We start from the raw sequence: 24,272 nt of genomic DNA on the forward strand, positions 1-24,272 counted from the left end.
CGAGAAGGGAGAGACTTGGATGAGAGGAGAAAGGAACATTCAGTGAACGATTGCGTCAGTAGTGTCTCTAATTCCGACGAGTTCCATTCAGCAGGACTACCCCACCATCCCTGGCGCGAGAGTTCGGCCTATCGCGGACATCAATTGTACTTCCTAAACACAAGCCGGACAAGACTTCCCATCGCTAAAAATTCCCGACCGGGTTGCCGCCATAGACATGCATGATCAAGTCTGCAATCAGGGTACTATGGAACTCTTACCTATAGCATACCTTTGAAAACCTGTGAGGATCAAGGAAGCAGAGCATTAGAATTACAAGGGCTACTCTCTGCCAACGGCACCTGGACTAGATCATTTAGATCTCCGTCCTTGAAAACACGGCGAAGAGTGGGGGAACTAGTAGAATCTAGTAGGAACCTGCATGGCACAAGATCTTGAGCCACAATCGAATTTGGCGACACTTCCTAGGTACTGCGATGGCAAGTTTAGAAAATTATTCGCTGGTGAATCGGTTACATACCTGTACAAGGTTAAGACTTTTGCAGAGGATGCAATAAACAGGTTTATGTACGGATGTTTCCTCGCAGCCCTGTCCCAGTCGCAGTTGTCCATATTCGAGCCAGATTCATTGAGATGTCTAGTCTTCTGTGATCGAGGAAATCTCAATCCTCAGCTTTAATAACGATGAAGTCAGTCACCATGTCCCGTCCTTTGTCTGCAGTCAAGGGCTGGGGACTGGATATCAATGTTGCTATCTGCTTATACATTACACGCAGTACCTACCTACGCACATTAGTAGCTTGTCCCGCCCTGAGGACGAAGAACCGAATCGTACGTATGGATTGCTGTTCGTTGGATTAATGTGATGCAATCTGGACTATACAGCAGCGCAGAGTTACTCTTGTATTCTCATAGTTCTTCTGTAGAATCCTTCCCTTTCTTTTCTCCGTCCACCCTCCTTTTTTTTTTTCTTCTTCTTGGAAATCTGATTTAGGACATCTACAGTCCATGCCTACATGGTATGGAAAGTACCCACTGTACAGATGAGTAGTAGACCGCCGGTCTCGCCGCGGAAATCCAATGCTGAATGGGTCAGGCCCCGTCATGTGCTTATTTAATCATTTTGATAAGCCCGATAGGCAAAGTTACCATCATGTGATCAGCTATCGTGTTGCCCGATGATTCAATTTACAAAGTCGCCAGCGTCACATTATCTTTTCTCGGGGTCACTTTTTCTACTGCAGTTCGCTTCTGAAATATTTCAGGGAGTCTTCTTCCCAATGCTCAGGCTCCGGCAGCTCTTTCGATCTCAGCCCCGGTCAGCGCTCTCCCATTTTGGCCCCCGTCAACCCCCTCATCAACCAGCGGCGATTCGGCATGTGAGGTTCAGGCGGCCATGGTTCAGGTAGCCCGATCCCTTCACCCTCTGTTTCATGGCAAATTTCAGACAGGAGAGAAAGAAAGCTGACGATCTATTCGGGGAATGCAGGTCATTCCTGGGAAAAGCCATCTTATACGGTACTGCCTTCCATCTTTGGAGTTCCTTTGTGCTTGTCCGGTTCGACGACGATGATACTCAGGAAGACAAGGCGGTCGCAAAGGCTGGATCCGAGACAAAGGCCACCACACGTGCTGCCAGTAGGGCTGATGCCTTGGCCGACGAAGCGTCCGGGGAGGACAACAGCGTTTTTATTCCACTGACATGGTCGTGGCTTGAAGAGAGCGACTACTACCGTGCTTCCGATCCTGAATGGCAAGAGTTCGTCAAGATATCCAAGGATAAAAAGAAACTGCAGAAGTTACGAGGTACGAGTGCGAAGACTGGTATATGATCCAGAATGAATTTCCACTAACAATCCCTCAGAGGAGCTTGCGGCACTGGTCGTGAGAAGTGCTAATGAAGTGATGGCACCGGTCATGGGATCCCCGATCACACTGACTGGCTTCTGGCTCGTTCACTCCTTCCCATCGCGCGCTCCCCCACAATATGTCCGATCCGGGTACGTCCATTTGCTTTCCTTAGTTGACCGCCGCCAGACTGATATACTAACAAGATGGTCATTGTAGGATCGAGATCGATGATGAGGGCGTGTCCTGGGTAACAAAACCCTTGGACCCAGATGTGGGTGACCGGATACAGAGCGCCATGAAACCGATACATGTGGCCCTTGCCATCAAAGATGCCTATACTCTACTGGTCCGACGAAAAATCGCACGACTGTTAAGCTCCGAGCCCCAACCTGTCGATCCGTTGGAAGAACTAAAGGGCAGATTCATCCTCTCGCATGGAGCACCCAGTACAATCAACACTCGCGAACAATCCAGGCCAGACTCTTCCATCTCAGAGCAGCCCTCACAGAACATCTTGCCCAACGCAGAACCCGAGCTTCACCCTTCATCCATCATTTCCTCATTACAGCGACTTCCGCTTCCAGACCTCGGCCCGGGGTCAGATCTGCAACTGGCCTCCATGGCATTCAGGCTACGCATGGATGAATACGAAGCACTGAGCCCGCGTTCACCACGCAGAGGAACCTTTGTCATTTCAGGGCCCGTCGGTGTCAAGGGTCCTGAAGGGTTTTGCCGATTTGAAGTGCGCGGCGAATACGATCCCGTGTCTTCTACCTGGCGGACGGTGGAGATGGAATTAAGGGATGCTAATCCTCGGTCGCAGAGGCCGGCTCCAAGTTTTTGAAAGCGGCCATCTCATGGGCCTGTGTGGTTTGATTTTTGGGCATTTCTGGCTGGAATCGGGATTCACTGTTTACTATTCCCCCCCCTTCTTTTCCCCTTGGAATTTGTACATATATCACACTTCATTCTGGCGATCCCTTGTCGTGAATTTCTACTCCGAGTCGATAGGATTTAGCCATTGTTGATCATTTATCATCATTCTCCATTCTGGCATGTCTCATGGGCTGGTAGAAAAGTCAGAATTGATGTCCCTGTCGCGGAGACGCTCTCAGTCGCGAGTCATGCATGTAAACCAGACTCAAGTCCCAAGTAGTCCGCTTGGGTCTTGGGATATCCCCGGCGGGGTGGATTCTCGGCCCGCAGCTGGGTGCTTATCTAATCCTGCCGACTCCAGGTCACTTACGCGGGAGATCGAACATGTCTCGACATCCTGTCTATCGACGATCTCCTAGCTCCGGTCATTCATTCTTTCGAGCTTCTTTACGCCTCGGCAGTGAGCTGTCGGTACCTCAGAAGACTCCTATCTAGGGAAGGAAAAATTTCAAAAGATATCCCGGTCAAAACCTCCGTCAACACGTTCAAGGACAACATCCCTCAAGCTCGATACTCAAAATGCATCTCGTCTCCAAGCTCCTGGCCATTGCGGCGACGGGTGCATTGGGGACACATGCCCTGGAGACATCTATATTCACATTTCCCTCTTCCACAAGCCCAGAAGATGGTTCTGTAAAGCTCGATGATCAGGTTGTGACGGAGGATGTGGCGCGGCTGATTCTGGAGCTTCGTACCGAGTCGTCCTTGCAGTCGGTGCTTGGAAATGTGAATTCCGACACAGTGGATCGTCTCAATGAGTATTCCGGTGCTCAGAACTCATTGTTCGGAGGAGAGGACTCGCAAGCCACGCCGAGCAGGAACTTGGTTCTTTTGGAGGGTATCAATGAAGCTGTTGGTATGTTGTCATTGTTGGTCACGGTGGATATGATGACGGTCGGCAAAACATATCGGACGAAAAAGCAGCTAACGCTTAGCATCTTCAGGTTCAAGTCTTCGCAAGGCACAATCGTCCAGTCTCGTTGTCCCCCATGCGTCGCCTGAGCTGGTAGAAGGGTCTATTATCGATCGTTTGGAGGTTGGGGATATGAAGAAACGCTGCGCTTATCACTTTGGTGGTGACGATGCCGTCTCGGAGTCTGTCCAGGTATATATTCATCTTACCTGGATCTATTTACAGAAGCTGCTACATGCGCTGACACGCGTGGTGATTGTGTAGTCTGCTAAGGACTGTCTGGCCCGGGATCCTGTGCTGTCTCAATCTCAGAATATAGCCCCAGAGTTCCTGAACCTAATTGCTTCGCTCGAGGTATGGTCAAGCAAGGACAACATGATGAGTGCTTCCAGGCTCGCTCTCAAGGTGTGTCTCCCCTCCTCATGAAGATGGACAGTATATTTTCACAACGGGTAACGAGCTGACACCCAAATGAGAAAAAGGGATCCTCCGACGATGCCCTCGTTTCGAAGTCTCTCGAATTGCTTTTCCAGAATATGGACAAGCTAGCAACTTCCAATCACCACGAAATCACTCTGTTGACCATGCATACGCCTGCCTCCTCGCCTGATTTTGGAAAGCTCGCCCGCCGAGACCATGAACCAACCCGACACTCTCCCTTCGCCACCAGCGCTCAAAGTATTATCCAAAAGTCCGCCCAGACCCAGGCTTTGTCCTCCGTACTCGCCCCCGTCTGCCACGCCTCGAACTCATCTTGTACTGAAACCACCAACAGTTGCTCCGGGCACGGACAGTGCTATCTCAAGTCTTCCTCTGGGGATTCCAAGTGTTTCGCCTGCCGCTGCCAGCCCACTGTCCGTACGAGAAGCAATGGCTCGAAGCAAACCATTTATTGGGGCGGCCCAGCTTGCCAAAAGGAGGACATCAGCTCGCCCTTCTTCTTGATTGCGGGCGTCACTATCTTGGTTATTGTCCTGGTCACTGGTGGTGTGGGGATGTTGTTCAGCGTGGGCGCAGAAGAACTTCCGAGTGTGATCGGAGCTGGGATTACTGGCTCCAAGACCACCGCGTGAGCTAGTATAGGAAGACCGATGTTTCTTTACCTTCTTCTTCTCTATTTTCCTTCCCGATGTATTGTCGATGCCTGAATACATGCACGTCTGTCTTCTAGTTCTTGCGTATACCGTTCTGCTTCCTCTTGGCCTGGCCGTGGGGGACTTCTCGATCGGTCATCTGTCAGAATAACTAAAAGATGTCACAAATTGGCCAGTATTCCAGACTGGAGCTGCCCATCAAATATTTTGCTAGAAGACAAGGATGGTGCGTGCATGCACCGGTGGTACGTACTCTAGCCACTCTAAATTAGGAACTTGCAAGTCAAATCTGGATAACTGAAAAGAGAGAGGTCTGGGCCTCTGAAAATGTTTGTGTAATTCAGTCTCACTAAATCAAAAAGCTTCTTCAAGTCTCACCCATGTCCACTCACAACAGGAAAAGGACAGGCGAACCGACAAGAAAGCACATTCCATACTCGCATGTTCACTCCATCCGGACCCTGAAAACCTAGCCGTAAGCCACAGATCCACACTCAAAAGAGACCAGGCGGATAACTAGGCACAAAAAGGAGAAATGTCCACATCCTGCCATGCGCCAAACATTAAGCCCAAAAAAAGGGGGAAATAATTACACCCAGAGAGGAGGAGCCAATAATAACAAGAAAACTGCGCCAACGAACATTCCAGATGTCGTCGTAAAAGAAAAAAGAGTCGATGGGATATCTCAGAATCGTTAAAAAAATAAATAGCAGGGTTTCGGTGATTATGTCACGGCTCAAAGTTAGACGCCTGCTTCCAGCTGACTCGGTGTGCGCTCCTGGTGTTGTCCCGCAGGTGCATTACTTGCAGGTGCCGCAGTGGATGGATCCGTGGCCGGACGGTGAGTCGACCGATCCGCAGCGCGTCCTGGTAGAAATCGAGTCCAATTGCGTCGAGGTGATGGTGAGCCGGTCGAGGTCGCACCGTCAACCGCTGCTGCCGCCGGTCCGGGATTACTACCGTCCACCGCTTCTGATTGTGGACCGCGGAATACTGACGGGAACAGACGACCAGTAAATGTCATCTGTGATCGGAAACGATTTGATGAATCTGCAGGCCACGCAGCACGAGGAGGTCTTGCAAGAGCATCCAGGCGGGTTGACATGGTGCGGCGTCCGGAAGCGGGGACAGGGAATCCATCAGCTTGCTGAGGGCGTGGCTTGGGCGTGTAGTAGTCGGCCTTGCAAAGTGGACAACAAGCCCGTCGGCTTGTTAACCAAGGGTCGACGCACGAGGCGTGGAAGGCGTGGCCACAAGTCAGACCACGAATGTCATCATCGTCTTCAATGATGTCTAGACAGATAGCACACGAATCTCCCGGGTTAGGAAGCAATTCGGCGGGGACGGCTTTGCGAATCTGATCACCATCCTCCTCATCCTCTTCTATCCCGTGGGTCTCCCCAACCATAGAGTGCTGCCATTTCTCCTGAGACGCACCAACACCCGCATTTTGATCTGCAGGGAAGGCCGTAACGATCTCTGTAGTTCCATCCACTGGACGAGTACTTGCATCAACTTGTGTCTTGTGTGAGATTGTAGTCAGTTGAGATGATGGTTGCCGCTGGTCCTCTGCAGAAAGGGAGGTGACAGGTGTTGGATTCAGAACCGGCGCGGGCATAGGATCAACTTCCTCATCCCTCAAACTCTGTGGCCTGGTGTTGGGAGCCGTGATGCCACCTTCCGTTGGTAACCCTTGGTTGGCGCGAGACGATCTCCAAACTTTGTATTTGACCAAGGGGAACCGTTCGTTCACTTCGTCCATTGTCATCAGCTTCTTCTCCCGTCGTCGTCGGTGAGCACGAGGCATATTCGTCAAGTCAATGGGTTCTCCCGTTTCTTCATTGCGTAACTGGCGATTGCGTTGATTGTAGCGAAAGCAGTACTTGACACCGACGATAATCCTATTTCCCCCCCGCCCTCAGAAATTAGAAAGCGACCAATGGGATAATGAGAAGCCATGAGATTTACCAAAGGTTGGTGAACACCACACCAAATCCAAGCGCGACAAAGAACAAAAGAGGTGAACTTGTCGGGCCAGAGCCACCAGAATCGCTAGAGGCCGTAGTTGTCGCCGCGGGCGGACCCGTCGTTGTTGAATTAGAAGCCATATTGCACAAAACAAGAAGCAGTGGACTGTCTCTTCACTTCTCGTGACTTTCGACCCAGGCGAATGAAGGGTTGCGTGATGGCTCCTTGGCAGCGAGGGAGTACGGAGGTGAAATTTAATCAACCCAGTCAAGGATCATCCCTCGACAGGAAAGATGACGATTGAGTCCAAGCACGATCGTCTCTCTCGCAAACGTCGCGCGAACCGACCAGGTGTCAACTCGGTAAGACTGCCACCCAGTTTTAGCGACGCAACTGAGCGCATGCAGCTGGCGATAAATCACTATGAATCAGGCAGGACGGGCTGGCTGATTATGGATCGACAATGGAGCCAAGGAGACCCACCGGCCTAGAATCGATGATGGTTCTCGAGCCGGATTGTTCTTTGGGAGATCGAACAAGTCCAGAAGTCCAGTTGTTAGCACCAAGTCATAGTCCAAAAAGATTGGAATGTGGGGATCCCGCGAATGGCATCAAGGAGGAAGAGGTGACCGAAGGGATGAAGAGGAGGAGATGTGAAAAAGGGCGAGAAGCAGACGACCGCATGCGGGTCGCGAGAGGGGGCAAGTCTGAATTTTGGGCGAGAGGGGACGAGGCCGAATGCAGCAAAATAGACACCTGAGGCGAAGAACGACTCGCCACATCGAGCTGTTTAGTGGACACCTGGACACCTGGACACCTAAATTCTGAGGCAACAGAACAGTCTCATACACCATCTCCACTAGCCACGTTAGTGAGAAAAGATCATCTAGGTGATTCACGCAGGTTTCATGTCACTAGTACGTTACAGGTAGCTCTCTGAGCTTTAGTTCTCCCTTGATTTCTGTTTTGGTATAGCTAGGTTATATATACATATATAAAATATGCAGATTTTCTTATGAAGAGTATTGCTTTAATCTTCGATTGGTCCTGAATTGGAAACCGACCCCGCTGACGAACATAATTCTATGTGCTCCGCCTATCAATCAACAATCACCATCTTCTTTATCCTTCCGCTGAGACCTGTGCATGCTCAAAGTTCCTCAGTACGAAGGATTCCAATTTAATTACCCACCTTCAGCGCCACGATAGCCATGGCTTCTGTCAAACCTAGCGAGCCAACCAACCCTGTGGTCTTTTTTGACCTGGCCCTCGGCGGTAAGCAAAAGAAGCGCGCCTCGTCGTCCACTAGCTCCATATTGTGAATTGATACTGATCAATTCAAAACTAGGCGAGCCCCTTGGCCGTATCAAAATGGAGTTGTTCGCGCATATTACTCCCAAGACTGCTGAAAATTTCCGTCAATTTTGCACCGGAGAGAGCAAAAACCAGAAGGGCCAGCCCCAGGGCTACAAGGGAAGCAAGTTTCACCGAGTGGTACGGACTCAATCTGCCCTCTGTCGTTGCTTTTCCACCGCGCAGTATCGTTTCGACCATTCAAAAGCTCTGTATATCTAACATATTCTGAATAGATTAAAGATTTCATGATTCAGGGGGGTGACTTTGTCAATGGTGACGGCACTGGCAGCTGCACTATCTATGGCACCACGAAGTTTGCTGACGAGAATTTCTCACTGTCGCACGACCGTCCGGGGCTGTTGAGTATGGCGGTGAGTTCTTCCCTTCCCTTGTCACTTCAAACGGTTTCAATTAGTTAGAAATCAGGAGTCTATGGGTTGAAGCGCCGGGTGGGCTGTTTGGTGAAATGTTACTGATGTGAACCAGAACTCTGGCCCCAACACCAATGGCTGTCAATTCTTCATTACAACTGTGGCGACCCCATTCTTGAATAACAAACATGTTGTCTTTGGCCAGGTCATTGACGGGATGGATGTTGTGAAAATGGTAGAGCAGACTCGGACTTACCGAGACAAACCGAACCAGGATGTCACTATTGTACAGTGCGGAGAGATGTGAGCAACGATGCATCGGTTATGACGTTAATCTGAAAGCTGGGAAATGGACGACAACTAGGGGCGAACCCTACACTAATGTGTCTGGGATCGTGTGGAATTCAAATGCATCACAGGACAATGCCGCAATCTTGCAGGCAACAAATTGCATTTGTGTTATCTACACTCATCATAGATACCAAGATGATCACACAGAACTACTCTTGTAACGAAGGTAGCCCGTAGGAATCCGATCGCTTTCAACCCTCCGCGACGATCTGGTTGTAAAATTCGACCCGCCAAGCATAGGCCTTCATGGCTCCCGTTGACCAGAAATCCTTTACGCATTTCCTCAGGTGTTTGCATCTCCGGCTATGGTTCTTCATTCTTTTTGTTTGCCTTACGCTGTTGTGGGAGAGCGATTCTGGCACAGGAGAGGACGGCCGAGTATGTAGCAGAGAAACAGATCCCTCGTCGGCTATGTCGGCCGTGCAAGGCCTGTCCGCGTGATACTGAGTCGGAAGGCCATCTAGAGCTTGAACTTGCTCAGGTACTCGGTGGCCAACGCAACAGCTTCGTCAACCTTATCGGGGTTGGTGCCGTTACCAATGGAAGTGGCACCCTTTCCACCGGCTTTACCACCAACGCTGCTGGAGACCACGGAAGCCCACTCGCTCGCCGACGCACCCTTGTCACCAAGGTCCTGAGAGGGCTCATTAGAAGAAGGTTCCGGGAAAGGGGGCAAGAACGGTGAACGTGACGGGATGTTTTCTTACCTTGGCCACATGGCAACCGTGCGCGACACGAGTCTGCTCTGGATCCACAGCCATCACATACACGCTCTTATTTTGCAGCTTCGACTTGACGTGGTTAATTGACTCGCTTACAGCCTTGGCGCTAGCAGGCATGGGCAGCTTCACAACCAACGTAGTAGAGTCCTTGTTTTCAGGGGCATCGAAATAGGATGTGATGGCCTCCAGAGCCATCTTCGATTCCAACTTCTGCTGAGCCTTTTGACCATCCAGAACTTGCTTGTTGATCGCAGCATACCGGGTGCGGAACTGCGCCTTGCGGACAGCCGAGACGACGAGTTGGTTCAGATCGACCTGAACTTGCTTCGATTCGCGCTCCTTCTGGGGACCAAGGGGCATGGCTTCCAACCGGTCGAGACGTGCCTCAAAGTCTTTGGCAACCCGCTGAACCTCATGGGCTTCTTCACCGGTGACAGCGATGATACGACGAATACCCTTGGCAATGCCGCTCTCCTCGAGGACAATCAAATCCTTGATGTCACCGGTCTTTTGCACGTGGGTTCCACCGCAGAATTCGATGCTGACTTGCTCCCAACGAGGGTCCTTAACGTTGCGTAGAATCTCTTCGATCTCAACACCAACAGATACGACGCGGACAGGGTCCGGATAAGTCTCGCCAAAGACCGCACGCACGCCTGAGATCTGCTGCGCGGTCGCTAACGGAAGCTCTTTGGAGTAAACAGTGCAGTTCTGTCTGATGTACTCGGTGGACTTAGACTCGATTTTCTCTAGGTCTGCGTCCGAGACTGCAGCCTTGTGAGAGAAGTCGAAGCGAAGTTTTTCCGCAGAAACCAAGGAGCCCTTCTGGTCAATACCATCGCCAAGGACCTCGCGGAGAGCAAAGTTGAGAATGTGAGTGCCGGTGTGGTTGTTCCGGATGGGCCAGCGCCGAAGCTCGTCATATTCACAAATGACAGAATCACCAACCGATAGCGATCCGTACTTCATGAAGCCAGTGTGCAAGACGTAACCGGCGTAAACCTGGACGTCTCCAACTTCCAATTCAGCCTTGCCGTCAATAATGATGCGGCCAGTGTCGGCCTCCTGACCACCCTGCTCGGCGTAGAAGTTGGTACAGTCGAGAATAACTCCAAGCTGTTCACCCTCCGCCACCTTGTCTGTGCTCTCGTAGAAGTTCTTGCCGTGATAAATAGCCTTGACGTGGGCAGTAATGTTCTCGCGCCCAAACTTGGCCGAGTCGTCGGTCTTGCGCACGTCGTTCATCTTCTCCAGTTTGCCGAGATCGTGAACGTCAAGCTTGACCAGATTCTCGGCTGTCTTCTTTTGGCCCTTACTGGCCTCCTTGGCCTTCAACCGAGCCTCTTCGAACTCGGCGTCATCAATGCGCAGTCCGCGCTCCTCGGCCATAATCTGGGTGAGATCGACGGGGAAACCAAAGGTATCGTAAAGGCGCCAAACGTCCGCGCCGTGCAATTTGTCGTCCCCCTTGACCTTGGCGTGCTGAGCGTACTGCTCAAACTGGCGCTCACCACGGTCCAGAGTCTTGGCAAAGGAAATTTCTTCCTCGTCGAGAACCTCCATCACATCTTGCTGCTTCTTGACCAGCTCGGGGAACATGCCACCCAGTTGCTCCACAACGGTGGGTACCAGCTTTGAGAAGAAATTGCCAATTTCCACCTGGAAGTACTTGCGCGCGTATCGAGCACCCCGGCGCAGCACTCGGCGAATGACGTATCCACGGCCCTCGTTGTTAGGCATGACACCATCCGAGATAGCAAACATCAAAGTACGCACATGGTCTGCGACGACACGGTAGGCGGTATCAATACCGTCAGAATCCTCGGCGCCAAATCGGCCCCGGTATTCCCGGGCGCCGGTGGCGTTTTGAATCGCCTGGAAGATCGGAGTGAACACATCGGTGTCGTAGTTGGAAGACTTATCCTGCAGGACCGAAACCAGCCGCTCAAAGCCCATTCCGGTGTCAACGTGCTTGTTGGGGAGCGGCCTCAATGAGCGATCTGCCTCGCGGTTGTATTGGATGAACACGTTATTCCAAATCTCGAGCACATTTGGGTCGTCCATGTTGACGAGGGAGGCAGCGTTGCGGCCACCGATCCGGTCATAGTGGACTTCACTACAGGGTCCACATGGGCCCTGGTCGCCCATCTCCCAGAAATTGTCCTTCATGTTTCCGGGAAGAATGTGGTCTTCAGGGACGCCCACCGATTTCCATAGGTCTCGGGCTTCAAAATCTGGTTCCAGGCCGCCTTTCTCATCACCTTCGAAGTATGTCACGTATAGACGATCAGGGTTAAGCCCGTAAACTTTGGTCAGCAAAGTCCACGAGTAAGTAATCGCCTCCTTCTTGAAGTAGTCGCCGAAACTCCAGTTTCCGAGCATCTCGAAGAACGTCTGTACCATTCAATGAGAAAGTCGACTGATTAGTGAAATCGAACCCCAGGGTGAAAAGTTGCAATGCATCCTCGACGGCAAGTATAACTCACATGGTGGTAGCTGTCTTTACCGACATCATCGAGGTCCTGTCGTCCGCCCGTCAATACCCAATCATTTTGCCTTATTATCGGTAGCGCTTCACTCACATTATGTTTACCACCGGCACGAATACACTAGTCAAGATACCTCGATTAGTCAAAAGTCACGTAAGAAACATCCTTGTTCGTACTGCACAATATTTACCTTTTGGGAGTTTACCGCACGTCGCAGCTTCGCAAAGTCTGATTGTGGGTCCACGGTGCCGAGGAAGATAGACTTATACTGATTCATGCCCGCATTGGTGAATACAGAGTCGGATCCGACAGCGGAGCGACAGAAGATGACGGGACTGATAGAAGAAAATCATTGTCAGCGACCTGTGAGAAGAGAATTTCGGCCGTGGCTTATCGCCCGCAACCTTTGGCGTTTGACGGGAATCGCGAAGAGGGGTGGCGGGGTTTCTTGGGAAATTTTGCAAATACCAAAGGTGTGGCCATTTTGCTTGAAGTAGTCCAGGAAAGTTTCTCGAACCCGAGGAGCAGTCCACTCGGGACGACTAGTATCGGAAGCCATCCTGACGGACGATCGTGAGAGTTGTGGGGGAAGATGGAAGGAAGAAGTGTGGCGGAGAGAGTAGAAGTTCTGGGAGGAGCGCAAGAGCGGCGCGCAACGTGCGGAGGATGACTCAAGACCGCCGCGGGCATTCCCCCTTCACCACTTTCCAACACCACGGAATCGCATTGAGAGAGATCGACAATATACACGTCGGACCTTTTGTTTCCCCCTCTTTCTCTCTCTGCTTCCGTGTCTCGTTTCCCCTTTCTTCCTCGGTCTTCCAGATTCAAAACAAATTAAAGGAGAACAAGACACAAGCCAAACGGGCAATAGAATGCACCACAGCCCCGAGCCGGTTGTGGTTCTCTAGTTATAAACGCTCGATATCCTTCCCAGCTGTTGTTCGTGCGCGTCAAAACTTTGTCGCTTTTGATATTCGTCTCGTTTCGCAGTCTTCCAAGTGATTCATGGATGGCGCGGAGCGATGGATTCCCCAACACGGCAGAAAGCGCCACGCTGATGGTGACCCGGATGGCGCACAGCCTTTAGCAAAGAGATTCGGGTATCTTCATATAGGTATGTCTGTCTGCTGAGCACGAGTTATCTGCTGCGACCGCCCAAGTCCCCAACCCCTCTCCTGAATAGGTCATCCGGAGCTCGAATCGATGCTCACGACACCCGCAAGGCCTGGCCCGGAAAAAGGTTGACGCATTCCGCAACAGGAAACCCGTTTGACACGGAACCCCGTGATGGCCCGAATGGATTCAAGAGCAACACCCTGTCTCATGTGTCAACGACGGCTTCGGCTACATCGCTTCCAGTTACGTCTCCAGCGACGTCTGCTCATGACAGCGCTACATTCGCATGGACGGTGCCGACCTCGACGACTGGCACAGGCAGTGGACCTTCGGCTCCATCCGATGCGATGATGCTGGATGATACCCCACACACAACATACATCCATGATTTAGACCGAGAGCTGGCCGATATAGATGTGACTGAGGGGCCTTTTGTCATACTACCTCTTGCGGCCAAGATGCTCGCGGTACCAGAATCGGTTCTAGCAGGCCCCTCTCAGGGTAAGGAACTGGTCCTCTATTCGGACCCATCGTCCCTCTCGGTGCCAAGAGAGCATGATAGCGTGAGAAAGGCTATTCTCGAGTCTAGAGCGAGGGCAAGGAAGAGAAGTTTGACTGGGCAAACGACGAGTGATCGTCTATTGTCACCACCACAAGATGTGGCCCCCCTGCCTGCGAGCACGCCCACACCGGACGACACACGACCCCTCAATTATGGCGATGATCTCGACGCGATGGAAATTGAAGATATCTCCTAGACCGTTCCAAGTGCGACAGTCCAAACGTAAACCCGACGGGCGATAGCATCCTAGGCTTGGGTAACACTGATGCATTTTGAGACAGAAGAGGACTCCAGGTAGGCGCAAGCGATGTGCAACCCCATTGCTACTCGAGCATCATGTTCGATGGTTCCAAGCTGGGTGGGGCCAGATCCAAATTTTTGTCTGTCAATAGGCACGGCTGTGTGTGATACAGAGAGTATACAATTGAAAGAATCTGGTCGATCTCAAATACCCCAGCTTCCACTCGCCCTCACTGTAATTGAAGAATTTCGAAGATGAATAGCGCTTCTATCACACCGTGAAAGTTCTAGTAGGTGTTGCTGCGGAAATTGCTAGCGTCAACTGGAAAGCAGGTGTCCGGGCGATCTACGGCGTTCGTGATCTGTCACGACATGAACCAAAGGTATACAGAGCATGGAGGGTTGAGAGATTTTGCCCTCTCTAGGTGTTTGCTATCAAGCCCAGTTAGGCCTTGCAATTACTCGCGAGTCCTCGGCTCGCGCTACTCGCGAGCCAAGGACTCTCGAGCCGATCGAACCGCGAGTTTTTCTGGCTCGCTATATACAATAATAAATTACCGGCTCGATTTTACAATACCGTACGAGTGGGAAGACTCGCGAGTCCTTAGCTCGCGAGTTCGAGCCAGTCTTTCCGGCTCGCGAGTAATTTTCCGCGAGCCAGAGGTACGAGCCGGCTCGCGAGTCGAGTCCAAAAAGCCGGCTCGCCGCGAGTAATTGCAAGGTCTAACCTAGAAGGAGATATAGAGCGTAAACGATTATACGAACTATATAACGTTCCTCTATAATATCCTTAAGAACTAGCCTATAAGATAGGAGCGGGTATAGCGCCTATATATAGGAATCCTACAAGAGATCGAATTAGAAGGCTATAGGTTTCCTAATGTGATTCGAAGAGTAAAGAAAGGATGATTTTTGAAGTATATCTATAGTATCTCTTAAATATCGGGACTATAAGGATAGTCACGGGACTATATAGGGCCGAACGGGGGTATTCACGTGAGCCATAACTTATATAACTACCCTTCCGGGATCTTATCCTCCCCTACTTAGACTGAACTCGCCCCGAGCTTTAGGGTGACGTAGTCTAAGCTTACTATCGCTCCGTTTAGTTATATCCGTAGGTTCCCGCCTTAGTGCGTTTGTATATACGGGGTAAAGTCAAAATAGTAGGGGTTTAATAAAGGAAAAGGTATAATATTATTTTCGGCTACTTATAACTATCGCGTACGGCTAATAGTCGCTAAAAGCTCCTATTAGGGTAGTCCGGGGGAATAAAGGATCCCTCGTTATAAATATAGATAAATTCCCCTAATCGCTTCTTCTTCTCTTTATCCTTCTTCCTTATCCTTTCTAATACTATTTAGGTTATCCTATATATTCTAAGACTTTTTCCTAGGCTAGGTAGCTTACTCCGAGTCCGAACTAGATCTTTAAGTAGCTAATAGGTCTTTAGTTCCTCCTTATTCTCTTTCTAAGCTAGTAGCTAATTCTTCTACTAAATTCTCTTCTGCCCCTTTATCTCCTCTCGTCCTTAATCTTCCTCTACTAGACGCTCTATTAAGCCCTTAGTAATCCGAGGACTAGCTTATAAGCGATTAGGAGCTTTTAGAGTTTCGTACTCCTATTCCGTCGCCTTCCTCTAAGCCTCCCCTTAGCGGCTCTATCGAGCGTTAGGTCTAGATCGCTTAATCGCGGATAGTCCTAGTAATAAGGAAGAGGGCTATCGCGGTAAAGTATACGCTAGCCTAGATTTTTACGTATACGCGCAAGAAGGACTTCGATCCGAATACCGCGTAGACTAATAGGCTATAGACGGGCTTAGATACCTAAGAGAACCCTCTAGCGAGCTAGTTTAAGACTAATTATACAAAGGATTCTTAGACTAATAGCGCGCGGGTTCGAGACATAGACTAGAGAAACGACGATCTGAAGGATTATAGTACCCTAATAAAGGTTCGGGCGGCCTTTACCTAGTAGATTAGTAAACCTACTCCTAATAGTATAGAGTGCAAGTTATATAGTAACCGAAATAGTCTGTTTAGTTCTTGCTATATTTTTAGGATCACGTAGGAGGGTCTATTAGGAGGCGGAGGCTATAGAAATTACTAATTTAATAGTAACGCGTCCTAGTACTCCTTACAGAGAGATAAGCTCCTCGATCCTTAGGTATAGGAGTATTATAATAAGATATATCCTAATTACGTATTAGTTAAGAATAAAAAGGTATATTTCCCTCCGTTTATTCCCGATCTCCCTAGCTAACCTTTAGTAGCGCGATCTAAAGGGTAAGAAATAGGCCTATAACGATAATAGCGGCGAGGGTAGCTCTAAAAAGAAGAAGGACTAGGATAATAAGCCTAAGAAGGGGAAGGATAAGGGTAAGGCTAAGGCTAAGGATAACGATACCTTCTTTAAGAATTTATAGCTATCTAGTCTCCTAAAGGATCCTTAGATTTATAACAAAAACGACTTTATAGTCGCGTTAGAGGCCTATAAGGCGATTCCGGAGATAATCGCGGCTTTAGAGAGCGATCTCGAGATCCTAGAGGCGTACTTAGTCGAGAATAGGTAGATTAAGCTCGAGGATAATAATAACGATAATAATAATAATAGTAATAGTAATAATAACCCGTTCGTCTCTATTAAGAAGCGTTTAGGGAAGTAATCTCTTTTTTGTATACTTTTAGCGTTAGTATAGGTAGTTAAATACGATATTTTTTGTATTAGTATTAGTACCTTATAGGAACTACGACAGTAAAAGGTCTATTAAATAAATCCAGTTCGTCTTAGTTAGCGTCCCGGTTATTCCGAATATCCCCTAGCAGTAGTTTACTAGATTAATAAGTCCGTATCCTAGAGCTCGTTCCTAGATATAGGTAATTAGAGCTCCTCCTAGTCTATCGCGCGTTTCTTAGTCTTTCTATTTTCCCTATTAATACGTTTGCGGCTTCGATCGAGGGCTTCTGTTATAACGTTTTCTCTCCTACTTTACTCGGGCGTATACTATTAGCCCGGTCTATTAGGAATTAATTCTATTCTTCCTTTGTAAAGGTAGATAAGTCCCTATATATAGGAGGAGTATTATCTTGTTCGATAATTTTTAGTAGCTCTTAGGATTATCTTAGTTAGATCCCCTATCTCCGGAGTACTACTTATACCGCCTATAATATCTATAGGCCTCCCGGGTCCTTTATATTAGCTTTAGCTACGAACTATTAATTAGGTTCTTTAGGACCGTCCGTTCGGTTCTTCTAGTATATATATACTAAGTAGGTACGCTATAAGGACTTAAAAGGTCCGAACTACTTACTCTCGAATTTCTGTACTAATTTATTCCGAACGAGGACCTAATCCCCTTTTCGAAGCTCGTCTTTGTTACCTAGCTATCCCTAATCCTATTAGTCCAGATCGCTCGGGATAGTAGTAGCTTATTCGCTTTAGTATAGGCGTCGCTTATATCCTAGAGCTCTTAGTCCGCCCCGCGAATACTAAGGATTCTTTTATTAGATTATTACCTAGTAAGCGAGGGTAGGCCCTATAAACTAGAAAGAATAGGCTATACCTAGTTACTATATATTCCCGGACCTATATAGCTAGGGTCGCCTACGCTAGTATAGGTCCTACGCCTTCGTTAGCTTTCCTATAAGATACTTTATTAATATACAGCCGAGTAGACTATTAAGTTTTCTACTTTCCTATTCGTATAGGGGTAGTAGGGGTAGTTAGCCTATACCGAGTTTTTAGTAGGTTTAGTAGTAGCTAACCGCACCCGAAAGGAGGTTTAAACTATTATCGGAGAGGATCTCGAGTAGCGCTCCGTAATTTATAAAGATTTCCTCGTGGAGGAAGGTTCTAAGCGCTTTTCCGTAGCTTCTAGGACGGCTCTAGCTACCGGCTATCTAGTTATATAGTCGATTACCGTAATAATCTATCTATTACCGTTCAGTATTATTAGTAGTTATCTAATAAGGTCGATCTCTACTTCTAGAAAGGCCTAATCCCTTTAGTTACTAGGTAGTAGGCTATTTCCTATTCTAGGGCCTTCTTTAATCCCTAAGAAACCTAGTACTAAGGGTACTTACGTGCCGCGGTCTCTATATCCGCTCTTATCTAGGGCTACTAAGCTCTTAGTCTTAGATACCGTTTAGGCCTAGCTATCCTAGATATCTATATTATAAGTATATCTTATTAACTAGATTACCCCTAAATACTAGTTCTAGGTAGGGACTTTTAGTCTGTTATTATACGTAAAGGTTAGTTAGCGGTTATTAGTATCCTCCTAGTCCTATATAGAGAGGTAATCCGAGTATTAGGTTACTACCTTAGATAGGAGCTTATTATTAGGGAGTACTCCTGTATCTAAGAAGTTAATAGTCGCGGCTAACTACTTATCCTTAGCTACCTTTTAGATAGTTATTTATAGCTATTAGGGCGGCCTTCTATATAGGCTAATCTCGTATAACGTTAGCGAGTAACCTTTAATAAAGTCTAGTCGTCTGCTTAAAGCGTCGGGTATAATAGTTTTAGTACCCGGATAGTATCGGATCTTAAGATTATACTCCTAAAATTCGCTAATCTAGCGGGCGAGACGCTTACTATAGGTAATAATCGTCTATAGGTATTATAGGCGAGCGTAGTCCGTTACAATTTCTATTTAGGTTCCGTTATTAATATATTTATCCTAAAGCTATAGGGCCTCTTTAATAGCTAGTAGCTCCTTCTTATATACTAGGTAGTTAAGCTTAGCGCCTATAAGCTTCCGCCCGTCGTATATAATAGGGTAGAGTATTTCTTCTAGCTCCTTCTAGAGTAGGACTAGGCCGATCGCCTACTTAGAAGTATCGGTCTTAATAGTAAATAACCGCGTAAGGTCTAGTTATAAGAGAATAGGGGCTTCTAATAGCTTCTTCTTTAACTTTCGGAAAGTAGTCTTATAAGCTATATTCTACTAGATAGGGCGGAACTTAAGCTTCCGGAGCTTAGCGTCCGATTTTTTTAGGAGTTCGTATAGAGGTACGTATATCTCCGCGAACCTATAGATAAACCGCTAATAGTATATCGCGAGGCTAAGGAACTACTATAGTTCGTATATATTCTAAGGTTATAGCTATATACGGATAATATCGACCTTAGCTAGTATAGGCTATACGCTCCCGTTCCTAATAATATATCTATAGAATTCTAGTTCGCTAGTTACGATCTCGTACTTCCCTAGTTAGACGATTAGTTATTCCTTCTCAAGGATCTCGAGTACTTTTTCGAGGTATTCGTAGTGCTCTTCTATACTATCTAGGAAGATTAGGATATTATCGAGGTATATAACCACGAACCTACTAAGATAGGGCCGGAGGGCCTTATTTATAACTATCTAGAAAGTTATAGGGGCGTTATAAAGGCTAAAGGGTATCGTAAGCTACTTATATTTTCCCTAGATAGTATTAAAGGCGGTTTTAGGTACTACGCGGTTAGTTAGGCGTACTTACTAGAACCTAGACGCGAGGTCGATCTTTATTAGGACCTATATACTTCCGATTTAGTTAAGAAGGTCTTAGATCTAGGGTAACGGATATCTATTCTTCTTAGTTAGGTTATTTAGGATATAGTAGTCGATATATATCCTCTACTTACTATTAGATTTAGGAGCGAATAGGACTAGAAATCCCTAGGGGCTAGCTAAAGGGCGGATTAACCCCTTCTCTAAAAGGAGATCGACTTAGCGTATCTATTCGTCTAGCTTCTCTTTAGAAAGAGAATAGGTATAAATATTTATAGGCTTCGTGTTACTAGTATTAATATTATAGAGAATCTCCCTTTCTAGAGGTAAGGTATTAGGGAGTTCGTTATAGATAATCGTCCTATATTTCCTTATAAGGATCCGGATCTAGGGATCCGGGTATAAGATAGGAGTCTCTAGAGGAGGGGAGTTTACTCGAGAGGCCCTAATAGAGATTATAAGGGTATCCTCGTTTTTCTTACGTATTTATCTGCGTATCTGTTTAGCCGATATCAGGAAAATACCGGCTTCTTTAAGTTCGTGATTAGGTCGAGCCTCGTAAGATTCGATAGTGTATATTCGCTAGTAATTACGGATAGTTAGCCGAGAGCTAACCTAATTAATAGTCGGGTTCTATTACTTTAGGAAGTCCCGTCTAAGGACGATATTAAAGTTAGGTAGGTCTAGGATCTAGACCTTCACGCTTCTAGTCTATATACCTATTTTTAGTAGGACGCGGGCACGTCCTTCCGTGCGTAGGGACTACCTATCGGGTAGCCTTACCTGGAGGGCGTCCGGTATAGGCCTTGCAATTACTCGCGAGTCCTCGGCTCGCGCTACTCGCGAACCGGCTCGCAGGACTCGCGAGCTAAGGACTCGCGAGTTCGAGCCAGAAGTGCGAGCCGGCTCGCGAGTCGAGTCTAAAAAGCCGGCTCGCCGCGAGTAATTATAAGGTCTAGTCCGGTAGCTTCTTTAGGCGCACGGATCCTTTTAGCGACGCTATAGCTCGAGAGGAGATAAACGTATAGGAGGAACCGGAGTCTAAGAGGGCGCGTATTAGTGCTTCCTAAGGGCTAACTCGGGCCTAATAGAGTAGGAGGCCTACTTAGATAGCGAGTAGGAAGGCTTCGTGTACGTTAGGTTCGAGGAGGTTAGGTCCTGGAAGCAGGGGCACGTAAGAGGCGGCTTAGAGCCGGCTAGCGAAAGTCTCTAATTCGTCTAGCCGCTTATATTTTTTAGCTATAAAAGGACTCCCTTAGGGTAGTCTCTCTTAATATATCCTAGCTTCTTATATATATAGTACTTTACTAGGGTCCGTCCCTATACCTTCTCTCGCGAGACTATACTCGAGCTATCGCGATCGCTAGCTATTATATTTATTCAGAAATCGCTATTAGCGTCTCTAGTCTTAGAGGAGGAGTAGTTCCTAATCTACCCGGAGATTATTTCTCCCCTCTTATACTAGATAAAGCGGTCGATTATAGCTCGAAGAGTAGTTAGGTATTCGCGATCCTCGGCCTACTTCTTCTAGAGAGTAGCTTTCGTACCCTTTTAGAGGTATTAGATAACGACTTCCTCCGGAAGAGGCACCTCCGTATTAATAGCTACTTACTATAGGTTTATAGTATATTTAGCGAACGCAAGGGATCCTTAATATATATTAGCGAAGCGATCCTAGCGCTTTTTAGGGCTAAGGTATTCAGAGAATTCCTAAAGGATCTAGGCGCGATAACCTTCCTAGGTCTTAACCGGTTCTGCGTACTAGTTAATAATCTACTAGCGGTAGGTATTCTATACCTTCTTAGCTCGCCTAGTTAGGGACTCTTAGATATAGATAATCTTATTAATATCCGGAATTCCTACGCCTATAAGGTACGAGACCTTATAGAAGAACCTTTCGTAATCGCGTAGATATACGCGAGTAGCGTCTTAGGCGATTATTCCTAAGTAGGAGCAGATACTAGGTACCTTTTTTATTAAGACCCTACGAATCTCTAGGAGGTTCGAGTTAATTACCGGAAATAGAGAAGAGCTAGTTTAGTCGGTTTCCTCTAGGGTAGTAGTAGGTACCTCCCGGAAGGATAAGGGGGTATTTAACTACGCCTAGGTATTATTCTATTATAGGTAGATACTAGAGGTAGTAGTCTTAATATCTTATATAGCCTTAGCGTAGTTATCTAGGGTATAGTTCCGAAGCTACGTTTAGTAGGCTTCGGCTATAATTAGGGGTAGAAAGGAGAGGGCCTAATTAGTCTTAGGAGTATTTAGGCGTTCCTCTCGCGAGTAAGGGTCCGCGGAGGTAGAATAGTAGATCGAAGTAGTATCTATTAGAAATAGGAAGAATCGAGGAGAATTCTAAGAGTATCGTAAATAATAGCCTCTTACGTTAATAAGGGTTTCCCTTTTTTATAATCTATTCCGGAGTATAAGGATCTATAAAGAGCTATATAGGGGCGTTCAGGACTTTAGGATAGATAGTATATCGTTACTATTAGGAATTAGCTATTAACCGAGGTCCTCGGATATTATAGCTAATTAGTAACGTAGGGGGAGAGGCGGGGCTATAAGGGCTATAATAGGAGTTAACACTCTCCCCTTAGGACCGTTCTTTAGGGGTTTATAAGGTCCCTCCTAAGCTAGTCCTTCCTTATCTTCGTTCGTAAGTCTTTAGATAAGGGTTACCTTTCTTCTCTACGAATACTTATTTTTGTAAGGATTAGGAAGGAAGGGAGAAATATATAGGACTTCGCGCTTCCTTTCGGAAGGGGTCCCCCTCCGGAGAGGGCCGTAGAAGGCGCCTCCTTTTAAGGGTTTACTACTAGATATAATTCGAAGAGTAAAGAAAGGTTGATTTTTGAAGTATATCTATAGTATTTCTTAAATATCGGGTCTGTAAGGACAGTTATAGGACTATACAGGGCCGAACGAGGGTATTTACGTAAGCTATAACTTACGTGACTACCCTTCCGGGATCTTACTAAACCTATAACTAATATCTAGGATAACTAGATAAAATACTATAATATAGTAGAGTAATAAATACTAATAAGATAAGTAGTACTTAGGAATAAGAAACGCGATAATAGAAAGAGAGAACTAATTATAAAATCTTATCTATAGAGGTCGTAGAGAGAAGTAAGATCCTACCTATAGAAATCGTAGAGAGAGAAGCGTAAATAGAATAGTAATATATAGAGACTATAGTATACTAGAAGTAGAAATACTAATAGCGGAACGCCCGACTAGATAGGCAGAGTAGAGAAGCGTAAGTTCGAGAGAAGTAAGATCCCGGAAGGGTAGCCACGTGAGCCACGGCTCACGTGAGTACCCCCGTTCGGCCCTGTATAGTCCCGTAACTATCCTTACAGACCTTAAATTTAAGGGACACGGTAGATATACTTCAGAAATCAACCTTCCTTTACTCTTCGAATCATATCTAGTAGCAAACCCTTAAAAGGAGGCGCCTTCTACGGCCCTCCCCGGAGGGGGGGGGACCCCTTCCGAGAGGAAGCGTAAGGTTATACGCACTTCTCCCTCCCTCCCTAATCCTTACAAAAGCAAAAATTCGTAGAGAAAGAAGGCAATCCTTATCTAAAGGACTCACGAAGATAAGGAGGGACCTTATAAACCCCCGAGGAATAGTCCTAGGGGAGAGCGTTAACCCCCTTACGGCCCCGTATCTCCTCCTATATTACTAATCTACAATAATACCCGAGGACCTCGGTTAATAGTAGATCCCTACTACTTCCTCGGAAGGAGCCTAGATACCTTCGTACGGCTCCTTACAGACCTTTTCACCCAAGAACGGATTATAAGGAAGGGGAAACCCTATAATTATAAGAGACTATTATCTATAATACTCTCTAAATCCTCCTTAATCCTTCCTATTTCTAATAGACACTACTTCGAATTACCGACCCGCCTCTACGGACCCTTATCCGCGAGAGAAACGCCTAAACACTCCTAAGACCGATCAGGCCCTCTCCTTTTTACCCCCGATCGTAGCTAAAGCCTACCGGATATAGCTTCGAAATTATACCTAGGACAACTACGCTAAGGCTATACAAGATATTAAGACTACCGCCTCTAGCGTCTACCTATAACAGAATACTACCTAGGCGTAGTCGAATATCTCCTCTACCTCCTAGATAGTATCTACTACTACCCCGAAGAAGACCGACTAAACCGGCTCCTCTCTACCCCTAGTAGCTAGCTTAAATCTCCTAGAGATCCGTAGGATCTTAATAAAGAAGGTACCTAGTATCCGCCCCTATTCAGGAACAATCGCCTAAGACGCCGCCTATATATACCTACGCGATTACAAAAGGTTCTTCTACAAGGTCTTATATCTCGTAGGCGTAAGTATCCCGGATACTAACAAGATTATCTACGCCTAAGGGTCCCTAACTAGGCGAGCTAAAAAGGCATAGAACACCTATCGCTAGCAGATCGTTAACTAGTACGCGGAACTAATCGAGACCTAGGAAGGTTACCGCGCCTAGATCCTTTAGGAATTTTCCGAATACCTCGGCCCTAAAAAGCGCTAGGATCGCTTCGCTAATATACGCTAAGGATCCCTCGCTTTCGCTAAATACGCTATAAACCTATAGTAAGCTACTATTAATACCGAGGTGCCCCTTCTAGAGGAAGTCGTTATCTAATACCTCCGAAAGGGTGCGAAAGCTACCCTCTAGAAGAAGTAGGCGGAGAATCGCGAATACCCGACTACTCTCCGAGCTATAATCGACCGCTTTATCTAGTATAAGAAGGAAGAAATAATCTCTAGATAGATCGGAAACTACTCCC

At 47.3% G+C, this 24,272-nt stretch overlaps 6 protein-coding genes across 6 annotated transcripts; 4 read left to right on the forward strand and 2 right to left on the reverse strand.

Moving 5' to 3' along the window:
* Positions 1–1,008: 1,008 nt before the first annotated feature.
* Positions 1,009–2,695, forward strand: POX_c04430 (uncharacterized protein; the record flags this gene model as incomplete). The annotated part of the gene is made up of 5 exons (XM_050113309.1): positions 1,009–1,019; positions 1,266–1,379; positions 1,490–1,806; positions 1,865–2,000; positions 2,068–2,695. 5 exons carry the CDS (start codon positions 1,009–1,011, stop codon positions 2,693–2,695), a joined length of 1,206 nt encoding a protein of 401 aa, XP_049970865.1.
* Positions 2,696–3,306: 611 nt separating this feature from the next.
* POX_c04431 (uncharacterized protein) lies at positions 3,307–4,773 on the forward strand (the record flags this gene model as incomplete). The annotated part of the gene is made up of 4 exons (XM_050113310.1): positions 3,307–3,643; positions 3,732–3,892; positions 3,965–4,105; positions 4,177–4,773. 4 exons carry the CDS (start codon positions 3,307–3,309, stop codon positions 4,771–4,773), a joined length of 1,236 nt encoding a protein of 411 aa, XP_049970866.1.
* A 763-nt stretch (positions 4,774–5,536) lies between these two features.
* POX_c04432 (uncharacterized protein) lies at positions 5,537–6,902 on the reverse strand (the record flags this gene model as incomplete). Its single annotated transcript, XM_050113311.1, has 2 exons — positions 5,537–6,695; positions 6,763–6,902. 2 exons carry the CDS (start codon positions 6,900–6,902, stop codon positions 5,537–5,539), a joined length of 1,299 nt encoding a protein of 432 aa, XP_049970867.1.
* A 1,071-nt stretch (positions 6,903–7,973) lies between these two features.
* On the forward strand, positions 7,974–8,796 carry POX_c04433 (Peptidyl-prolyl cis-trans isomerase H; the record flags this gene model as incomplete). Its single annotated transcript, XM_050113312.1, has 4 exons — positions 7,974–8,037; positions 8,111–8,256; positions 8,352–8,489; positions 8,605–8,796. 4 exons carry the CDS (start codon positions 7,974–7,976, stop codon positions 8,794–8,796), a joined length of 540 nt encoding a protein of 179 aa, XP_049970868.1.
* Positions 8,797–9,300: 504 nt separating this feature from the next.
* On the reverse strand, positions 9,301–12,610 carry POX_c04434 (Alanine--tRNA ligase; the record flags this gene model as incomplete). The annotated part of the gene is made up of 6 exons (XM_050113313.1): positions 9,301–9,474; positions 9,548–11,956; positions 12,049–12,084; positions 12,145–12,171; positions 12,242–12,386; positions 12,456–12,610. 6 exons carry the CDS (start codon positions 12,608–12,610, stop codon positions 9,301–9,303), a joined length of 2,946 nt encoding a protein of 981 aa, XP_049970869.1.
* A 449-nt stretch (positions 12,611–13,059) lies between these two features.
* POX_c04435 (uncharacterized protein) lies at positions 13,060–13,928 on the forward strand (the record flags this gene model as incomplete). Its single annotated transcript, XM_050113314.1, has 2 exons — positions 13,060–13,168; positions 13,315–13,928. 2 exons carry the CDS (start codon positions 13,060–13,062, stop codon positions 13,926–13,928), a joined length of 723 nt encoding a protein of 240 aa, XP_049970870.1.
* Between the last annotated feature and the right edge of the window lie 10,344 nt (positions 13,929–24,272).

The sequence above is a fragment of the Penicillium oxalicum genome, chromosome III (assembly GCF_001723175.1).
Source record: "Penicillium oxalicum strain HP7-1 chromosome III, whole genome shotgun sequence".
Classification (NCBI taxonomy): Eukaryota; Fungi; Ascomycota; class Eurotiomycetes; order Eurotiales; family Aspergillaceae; genus Penicillium; species Penicillium oxalicum.